At 42.9% G+C, this 10,705-nt stretch overlaps 1 protein-coding gene across 1 annotated transcript; it reads left to right on the forward strand.

Annotated features, from left to right (window-relative positions):
- The first annotated feature begins 1,253 nt into the window (after positions 1 to 1,253).
- Positions 1,254 to 8,568, forward strand: LOC111960015 (protein mono-ADP-ribosyltransferase PARP14). The gene is made up of 6 exons (XM_023981882.2): positions 1,254 to 1,860; positions 2,339 to 4,228; positions 4,425 to 4,661; positions 4,738 to 4,962; positions 5,136 to 5,202; positions 6,671 to 8,568. The coding sequence occupies exons 1-6, from the start codon at positions 1,780 to 1,782 to the stop codon at positions 7,429 to 7,431; spliced, it is 3,261 nt and encodes a 1,086-aa protein (XP_023837650.2). The 5' UTR covers positions 1,254 to 1,779; the 3' UTR covers positions 7,432 to 8,568.
- Positions 8,569 to 10,705: the final 2,137 nt, after the last annotated feature.

The following is a 10,705-nucleotide window of genomic DNA, read 5'->3' on the forward strand; positions in this document are numbered from 1 at the left end:
GTCATGTTGTCAACATTGCGTACAAAAAGCATCATCCGGAAACGATAGAAATCTATTTCCATACAATATATATTTGAATTTTCAAACTAGTTTTCCATCGGAAAGGCAGATAAAGTGTTTAATGTGTATCAAAAGCAATCACTTTTTCATGTGAAAACAAAAAACCTACTCATTACTCCCGCATGCTTAATTACATCACTTTTGATTTGAGCCGACATAACTGTAGGCTTTGAACCGGGCCAGGAGCGGCAGCCTGCATCCAAAACGAATGCAATCAGCTTTTCACCCGGTGCAAAGAGGCATAACTGGGCGATCGCGCCAGTCACCGAATCCCTCAACGAGCAGCGCGTGTACACAGAAGTTGATTTTCAGGAATGCCGAACGGACTAAATTTTAACCAATCACAGACAACTAGGCGATCTCTATAGTTCATTCATGTTCTGTAAATCTGATCAAAGAATAGGAATTCGTGCCCAAGCGTGGGTGTATGTTGTGGCAGTAGTGTAGGTTATTCTCCTCGATCGACTGACTAATAGCTTAAGCGCTACTTTATAATATGGACGTTTACAATACCTGTTTTCTTCGAGTGCCAGAACTCTCTGGACCATTCCAACCAGAAAGCGAAGATAAAAAAGTACTTTGAAATTCGACGTAAATCCGATGGCGGAGATTGTGGACCAGTAGAATCAGTTGGTGACAAAGTTTACAGGGTTGCCTTTATTTTACCGGGCAGGTATGAAAATGTTAAGACGAACTGACAGGATATTGAGAGCCTTTATATATATATATATATATATATAATATATATATATATATATATATATATATATATAACAATATAGCCTACTGTGCCAATGTCGGTTCATAAATCAAAGTTGTTTTTTCAATATATGTTTCATTCTATGGCCCATTTGATTATTATTTATATAGACCACATTTTGGTTAAACACAATAATGTAAACTTTCTAGGAGGATTTGTTGAATCAGAAAGTTTGTAGAATATGCGGTTTTCACTAGTTACCACAGCCCAAATGTCAAAGTTGGCTATCATCAAAATTCATGAAAACATTGCTTGATTTAAGTTAGGGTTGGGCATAATGTTAATTATTATGGTTAAGGTTGGGGTTAGGTTTAAAAATCAGATTTTAATGAAGAAAATAAATTGTAGAATTAACCAAGGGGCGCAGGTCTATTAACCGAAAGGTTGCAAGACCGAAATACCCGAGCTGACAAGGTAAAAATATGTCGTTCTGCCCCTAACAAGGTAGTTAATCCACTGGTGCCTAAACTGTCATTGAAAAGAAGAACTTGTTCTTACATGACTTGCCTTCTTAAATAAAGGTAAACACAAAAACACTTTGTGGCTGTGGTAACTAGTGATGACTGACATATGCAATAAATTTGTTATGGGTTTAACTTTCACTTTCACATAGCCAGGCTACAGCCATGGAACATGCATTACTTTATATTTCCTCAACTGTAGAGTCATTTATCAATCTTAACAGGAAAACAGACGTTGTTTTAATAACTTTTAATATGAATTAATAACTATAGATGTACTGTACATACAGTATATTAATTTACTCCTCTAGCCTAATCATTAAACTCTTCAAGTCCTGGAGTGAATTCAAAAGGCTTAATGAATACAGTTAACATATATTATTATTATTGTTGTTGCTGTTATTGTTCTTACTACTACATGACAACAACAACTCATATGATGCTGTAACTCTTCCAGTCCAGGAGAGGGTACTTCAGAAACCTAATCATGTGTTGGAGATGCCTGGAGGATCTCTCTCCCTCACTCTGAGAGACAGCCTGGAGACTCCACCCACAACAACCTCCCCAGTCAGCAGTCAGGTGAGGCCAGACTATACAGACACAACTACAGTATAGATTACAGGCTGAGTCACATAACCTGTTAGATAMGAYATTTATKTTCCATAATATGACGTCAATGCACTGTTGTTGTATTTACATCCCAGTAAACAYAAAGYTTAGTCATATATCATGGATCTGTCAGGTAAKAACTTTATTATCCCTTCAAATGACGTCAAAATAATCTGATTTTATTGCATGTTTGATTTATGTGATATTATAATAAGTAACAATAATTTACAATATGAGGAATGACAAGAACATACATTTTAGCAAAACAAATCTCTACTAAACTAAATGGACAAATGCCAAACCAGTTGCTAGATTTATCAGATAATCCAGACGCAGCTGTACAGTCAACCTACAATAATAAATGAATAATAAATGTAGATAAAGACAGACATAATAATCATTAAGAGTGGTATTCCCCAGGACTTACACCTTTTTTCTCTGACTCTAGAGTCACCAGTCCCTCCCATTCCATCCCTCCCTCCCTGTCCAGACATCGCCACCTGGTGGCCTAGAGCATGAACTCCATCTAGACTCCTACCTCCTGAGATACCTGAAGGAGAGCCCTGGGGCTGGAAGAGACCTGCAGCAGCAGCTGTCCTCTCTGGGCTGCTCTGTCCACCTCTACCCAGAGGATGGGAGGGCAGTGGTCAAAGATTCAGACCATCCTGGGTTATGTGGAGTCGGGGTTGGGGTGGATCCATGGAAGGTACAGGTAGAGAAACTGTTCAAACATCTCCAGGATCGGTACAAATGCCACTATGAGTTAGACCCACGTAAGCTCCAGACTCTGCTGCAGAGCAGTACCCTGGGTTCGGAGGATGTGAGGGTTTACTGCGAGGCAGGGGAAGGGTTTGCAGTGGTGGTTGGGGAGGGGGCCAAGGTCCAGGCCAAGCTGAAGGAGCTGGAGGTCTTCCAGTCTCAGGGTCTGAGCTCCATGAAGCAGGAGAAGATCAGCACCACCTGTCAACTTGGACAGTCCAAGCTCAGTCTTCTAGGGAAAGTGATAGAAAAGGATCTAGGTGAGGCTGTTCCAGGGGTGAAGGTGACGCACAGTGATTCATCTCAGCTGGTGCTGGAGGGTTCAGCAAGGGAAGTCTGGACAGCCAGACAGTTGGTTACAGATAAAATCTCTCTGGTGCTGGAGCGGATGGTGCCTGAGGTGTCCCTCCACCTCCTGTCCTTCCTGAGGGAGGAGTATGGGAGGCCTGGGACCCTGAGCAGTCTGCTGGGGTTGGGACTCCATGTGGAGGTAGAGCTGGGGGATACAGAGCTCCGTCTGTTCTCCCTCTCCTCTGGGGAACTGGACCAGGCTGAGAGGGATCTACTGGGGGAGTTTGGGGAGGAGAAGATTGACGTGCCCAAAGGTGCCTTCCAGGCTGAACTGAAGTCCAAACTTGAGAATAAGGTGAAGGAGATGAACCAGAGCAGACGCAGGGTGGTAGCCAGGTTTGGTCCTGGGTGTAGAGTGCAGCTGCTGGGCCACCTGAAGCAGGTTCAGGAGCTGAGGGAGGAGATTGGGGCCTTTCTGAGAAACCAGTCCAGTGTAAGAGTCTTGGGACGCCCTCAACAGAACCATGATGGCGCAGTCGAATCAGGCGCCGGACCAAGACGTGAGGAGACGGTCACAGCCACCAGCTATCGCCTCCAGGGGGGGCTGCAGGTAGTGGTTAGTCAGGGTGACATCACCAAGGAACGGGCAGACGCACTGGTGAACGCAGCCAATGAGGACCTTGATCATGCTGGGGGCGTGGCTGCAGCTCTGAGCCAGGCGGGGGGGCCTGAGGTACAGCAGGCCAGCAGGGATCTGGTTAGGCAGATAGGGAGAGTACCCACAGGTACAGTGGTAGAGACTACAGGAGGTAAGTTGCCTTGTAAGATGCTGCTGCATGCAGTGGGACCAGTAGGTGGCAGCGTCAGTGGAAATGAGCGCCCTTTGCTGGAGAAGACAGTAAAGGCAGCCCTGGATCTGGCAGAGACTATGGAGCTCCAGACCCTGGCCATGCCCTGCATCAGCTCAGGGATATTCGGCGTTCCTCTGAAGGTGTGTTCTGAGGCCATAGTCTCTGCAGTGAGGGACTTTGGGAGGAAACAGCACATCCTTACCAAGGTCACTCTGATTGATTTGAGTGGAGAGGCAGTGAGAGCCATGCAGGAGGCCTGTGATAGGCTGTTACAGGGGAAGAGGGAGTTTCCTGGGTGGGAGGTAGAGTCCAGCACCACCACTACCACTACACATGCTCCTCAGAGAGATACCACTGCTGCCTCCGCCAGGGGAACAGCCACTCCAGAGGTCTGTGTCCAGGTGGAGATCATCCAGGGAACCATAGAGAAACAGCAGGTGAGAGAGAGACACACTGACATGGCCATAGCCTTTATTCAACAACATTCTGTGAATTAGGTTGACTTACTGACTCAATGTTCCATTTCTCTTTTACACTTTCTCTTCCTTTTTCTCTTACCCTTTTACTTAATTTCTATATCTCTTTTTCCCGCTCTCTCTGTCCGTCCGTTTTTCTGTTTCTATCTCTCTGAAGGTGGATGCCCTGGTGTCCCCCATGGTTGGTAGTGACCCTCTCTCCTCCCGTGTTGGTAATGTCTTGTCTGAGGCAGCTGGACCGGCGCTGATGACAGCGTTTCTGAGGGAATCAGGGGGACGGACTGCACCTGGTGACAACATTCTGGTGGAGGGACTGTCTGGTCTCAGCTCTGGCCGTGTCTTCTTCCTCAGATGTGCACACTGGGACAACAACCCCCAAGGACCAGCAGTACAGGTGTGTCTGCTTGTGTGTGTGTGTGTGTTGTGACCTTTGCACCTCCATTAACCCTTGACCTCTGGTCCTCTCTCAGGCTCTGAGGCAGGGTGTGAGGAAAATCCTGACCTCTTGTGAGATCCGGGGCTTCTGTTCCATTGCGTTCCCTGTAGTTGGAACTGGTGTGGTTCTGCAGTTCCCTCACAACGTGGCAACGCAGGTTCTGCTAGAAGAGATCCATAGGTATGAACAGAACCGAGTTAGCAGAACCCCCTTCCTTGTCCGCATTGTCGTCCATCCCAATGACAGAGATTCTACCAAGGTGAGGAGAGACTTTTAAAGGTTTCAAAGAATTAAACAAAATGTCCAATAACTTAAATATATTTCAGCCAAGCCATTTTATAATACTGTCATACATCCATAATTACAGATTTTTTAAAAATAGTAACAGTTACAGTCCTTCATTGCAGTTGTATTGTTTGTTCTAATCTACAGGCTTTTCAGACTGCCCAGAATGCTTTGCATCTCACAGGGTTCGTATTCGGCGCTCAACCAGCGCAAGGTGAGTTATAACACTAAACCTCCATCTTTAAATCAAATACATTATTACTATATGATTGATACATTTCAAGTTAGAATTATGAGAAAAAAGTAGAAACCCGCACACTGCTCAATAGTATCACTGCTCTTGACATTTCCTTTCTACCTTTAGATTTTGTGACGTAGACAAAGTTAAGATATCAGACAGGGGAGGTGATATACAGTGGGCTCCAAAAATACTGGCAACCCTGACTGGCAATACAAACATTACTTTAAAAAATATAAACAATATAATTATAGAGAACTCAAAATACCAACATGTGAAAAATACTGTACTTTATTCATGTTTCAATGGAACCCAACAAAATAATTTCTTGATTTAATTAAAAATCAAAGTCCTACAAATCAAGGCTTCACAATTAAAGGCGCCCTTAAATATTATTGTAAATAAAATCTACCAAAATTAATCCAGTAATTAAATTCCACTTATTTAAGTTTATCTAAGTGTTAAGGAACTATACTAAGCCATTACAGCACTTCCTTTTTCACTAGGGTATAAAATGAGGTATGTTTTGGGAGAATGTTTTGGGATTTTCACCATCTAGACATTATTTCCTAAAGGTCTTAATGATGAAATGCCTATGTATGTTATGTTGTGAATGTGAACATGAATTATGCCCCTATTTCAGATTACTCTTGACGAATTTATTGCGCTGTACCCTATGATTTATGAAAACTTGCTTGGTAGGTCGATGTCCTCATTGTGGTTTTACAGACGTGTTTAATATGCTTTATGTACACACTTTATTTGAATATTTATGAAATGCATATTGTTATATTTGGTAGCACTCATTTGTTTTCCCTCGACTCCAACCCCATTCGATGCTTGGAACGGATGTGGATGGGTGTCACGCACTGGCCATAGAGAGGCTTTTATTCTCTATTTTGGTTAGGCCAGGGTGTGACTAGGGTGGGCATTCTAGTTTCTTTATTTCTATGTTTTCTGTTTCTATGTTTTGGCCGGGTATGGTTCTCAATCAGGGACAGCTGTCTATCGTTGTCTCTGATTGGGAATCATACTTAGGCAGCCTGTTTTTCCACCTTAGGTGTAGGTAGTTGACTTTGTTAGTGGCCTGTATAGCCCTAGTAAGCTTCATGTTCGTTTTCGTTGTTTCTTGTTTTTGTTGGCGACATTCAAAATAAAAAGAAATGTACGCTCACCCCGCTGCACCTTGGTCCGGTCATTTCCCTGACGACGTTCGTGACAATGGGGCTATGTCTACATAAGGGTAAAAATTTTAAAAACACAAAAGCTCTGATGAAGACCGTGAGACCGATACGTAAAGCTTATTCAAGAGCAGTGATACTATCAGGAGCAGGGTGCGGATTTCTTATTTTATTCAACTGTTACCATGCACCTGCAAAAAAGATAGCTCAGATGTGCGAGTGCCTTTTGAATTTTAAGTTATAATTCTGAACCCTCCCTATAGACATCAGGATTGTGTTGCTGGGGAAAACCGGAGGAGGTAAAAGCAGTGCTGGAAACACCATCTTCGACACAGATTATGTGTTCCTCTCAGACAGTTCCTCCATCTCCGCAACACAGATATGTGAAGCTCATACCAAGAACATCAAAGGGAGAAACATCACCGTGATTGACACACCTGGATTCTTTGACACTGACATCCCTGAAGAGGAGCTGAAACCTAAAATAGTTAAATGTATAACAGAGTGTGCTCCAGGGCCGCATGCCTTTCTCATCGTACTGAAAGTGGAACGGTACACAGTCYACGAGAACGAAGCCGTRGYRAAAATCGAGACTTATTTTTCACCAGAGGCCTTCAAATATGCCACAGTCCTCTTCACTCATGGTGACCAGCTCAATGGTTTGACCATTGAGAAGTTTGTCCAACAGAATGCTGAACTGAACAAGCTTGTGGAGAAATGTGGAGGCCGATGTCACGTCATCGACAACAAATACTGGAACACCAATCAGCAGGGTCAGTACAGCAACCAGTACCAAGTAGCAGAGTTACTCAACACCATAGAGAAGATGGTGAGAGAGAACGGAGGAGGGTTCTACACCAGTGAGATGCTCCAAGAGGCAGAGAGATTAATACAAGCTGAGATAGAGCGTCTTAGAGAGTTAAACAGCCAGATGTCAGAGGAAGAGATGGGAAAACATGTTAAAGAAAGTGTGTGGAAGAAACTCCTGATCAAATTCTCAGGTATACTGTACCAACAGGTGTAGTGCAGTGGCGGTCAGTGCCGTTTAAGATGAGGGAGGACGATTATTTTTCATGAGCATTTCCTTATTTCTATTAGAGCATATTGGATGACTGTCATTCATATTCCATTCACCCTGTTCAATGTAACAGCGATAGGTTTAGGCTACTACATGATACTCACATTTTCCCTATACCCATCATGAGGTTGCTACAACCTAGCCTAAGAATGAATGTTTACAACGTAGGTGCACATAGGTCGAGAGACAAATTTGAGGTGACAGACAGTGACATTGAATACCACCTTGCACACTCTTGCCTGCATCTAGCTGATCTAGGTTGTAATCGTTAGTCCATCAGTTGCAAACGAGAGTTTCTGTTGGACAAATTAACGTATGTTTATCCCCATTTTGTTCCATTTGCTTTCGTTTAAGAAACAATTTAACAGAACTGGCGGAATGAATACACCCCTGATCACTCGTAAACACACAGCAACGTTGTATTCCTCCTAACATCCATGTGCTCTCCTCCTCTCACCTTTTCCCTTCGCTTGTGGACTTCAGTGCACAACACATGAACTGTATGTGGCCAGGCGAAAAAAACTTTTCCAGCCAAACCGCTTCACACAGCCTACATCGTTGTCACCATATTAGCTAAAGTAACGTCAGTCAGCATAGCTAATATAACTAACGCGTTAGTAGACCTGCTACAATCATGCAGTAACTTTACAGTGTATAGTCAGTAAGAATTTACACCAGCTTGGTGGCAATACATTTATAAAACCAAAAGCTTACCTTGACTTGGAAGAGTTCTAGCCACTTTAATAATAAACAATTGGATGTAATAAATGTCACTTTAAACAATGCCACTTTATATAATGTTTACATACCCCACATTACTCATCAAATATGTATATACTGTACTCTATACCATGTACTGCATCTTGCCTATGCTGCACGGCCATCGCTCATCCATATATTTATATGTACATGTTCTTATTCATTCCTTTACACTTGTGTGTCTACGGTAGTTGTTGTGAAATTGTTAGATTACTTGTTAGATATTACTGCATGGTCGGAACTAGAAGCACAAGCATTTCGCTACACTCGCATTAACATCTGCTAACCATGTGTATGTGACCAATAAAATTGGATTTGATTTGATTTGACCTTGAAGCTAAGGGTCTTTATTACAAAGCAGAAAACCTTTTGCTAAGGTACAGTCAGTTATATGGTCAGTAACTCTAAGTAGATGAGATATACCTGAAACTATTAAGTGATGGCAACGTGTGTGTCAACATCTGACTCATAACTGTGTAGACACAGTCAGTTATATTCCACGTTGGAAAAGCTTCTTGTCCCCAAATGTTTTTTTATTCTGTTTTGTAAAAATCAGATGACAGAGTTATAGTTAAACTTGATTGGGATGACTGATATACTGGCAGCTCTGGCAGCTCTGCAGGGTAGCCACTTGCTGGCACAGCCACAAACTCATCAAATCTTAACCACATACACATGGAGCGATTTAAGTGCTAACAGAAATTGTGTTTGAATTATTTATTTTTTGAAATCTCTATAGGATATTCAATTTGAACGTAATATTTTTGAATGTTTAATGCACAAATTTAATAACTGAATTAATCAATTGAACTTGTGCTTCATGATTTGAAATTGAATTGAAGGCTATATGATGAGCAACCTTGGCTGAGACATGAAGACATCCTAGTTTAACTGTTGGGGTTCTAACCCAGGTCTCCTGTGCACCAGACAATGCAACTTTTCAGGTCTCAGACAATTTACTCATCACACGAGTGTGGTCATGGAACCACATGTGTTACACTTCACCCCCCCCCCCCCCCCCACCACACTTTGACTTCCTCCTTGAAGAGACCCATCCAAGTCACAAGACCAACTCCTAGCTTTAGCTCAACAGGCTGACAGTCTTAACCCAGTCAGTCACATGAAACCAGGGGCGGACTGGGACCAAAAATAACCCTGGCTGTTCTAACACACCAGACCATTATTTTTCTCCAGTCCCCCACACTGACCCATTATTTTCCTTGAGGCAACCATTATTAGCCAGATAATTATAATTTTGTGAGAAAAAAAATAAGTAGTTAGACAGGCCCACTGGGCTTAAAATGGACAAGCCCATTTGGCATTTGCAAACTAACATGTCTTAAGGTCTCAGGCAAGGCTGTCATCACATAAGCATGGATCAACAAACCACGCAAGTCACCTTGCTGGATCTTGAAGACTTAGTGTAACAGATGGTTATCTGTGAATCCCACTCCTCAGCCTTAATAAGTGCGCAATTGAAGAAGGCCTTTTTTAATAGCATGATGGGTTTGGAATGCTTCAGGAGGGCAGTCGTGTGTTTTCGAGGCCTGAGTTCAAGTCTCAGTATCAGGGGTAAGCGGTACTCATTTAGCAAGCAGTGTGTTTTCCTTTACCTGAACATATCCCTATAGGCTTTAGCTAAGTGGGCTAACACTGTCTTGTGACATTCCAACCCAGTCGCTCAAAAGAGCAAGATTAAATAGGGAGTGGAAAGGCTATCCTTAGAAGGCTGTCCTGGGGTGGCAAGTAGCCTAGTGGTTAGAGCTTTGGGCCAGTAACCGAAAGGTTGCTATATCGAATCCCCGAGCTGACAAGGTGAACATCTGTTGTTCTGCCCCTGAACAAGGCAGTTAACCCACTGTTCCTAGGCCGTCATTGTAAATAAGAATTTGTTCTTAACTGACTCGCCTAGTTAAATAAAGGGTTATGACATTTCAACTATTGTAACATCCATGCTCCAGAGAGCCTTAGCTTTTCAGGAGAATTAGCTTTTCAGGAAAATTATCACATTTAGTTCATAAGTATTCAGACACTGCTATGCGACTCGAAATTGAGCTCAGGTTCATCTTGTTTCCATTGACCATCCTTGAGATGTTTCTACAACTTGATTGGAGTCCACCTGTGGTAGATTCAATTGATTGGACAGGATTTTGAAAGGCACATAAGGTCCCACAGTTGACAGTTGACAAGCAATGAGGTTGAATGAATTGACCGTAGAGCTCCGAGACAGGATCGTGTCGAGGCACAGATCTGGGGAAGGGTACCAAAAAATGTCTGCAGCATTGAAGGTCCCCAAGAACAAAGTGCCCTCAATCATTCTTAAATGGAAGAAGTTTTGAAACACCAAGACTCTTCCTAGAGCTGTTCGCCTGGCCAAACTGAGCAATCGGGGAAGAAGGGCCTTGGTCAGGGAGGTGACCATTGTCATTCTGTTAGTACTCTAGAGTTCCATTGTGGAGAT

This window comes from Salvelinus sp. IW2-2015, linkage group LG37 (assembly GCF_002910315.2).
Source record: "Salvelinus sp. IW2-2015 linkage group LG37, ASM291031v2, whole genome shotgun sequence".
Classification (NCBI taxonomy): Eukaryota; Metazoa; Chordata; class Actinopteri; order Salmoniformes; family Salmonidae; genus Salvelinus; species Salvelinus sp. IW2-2015.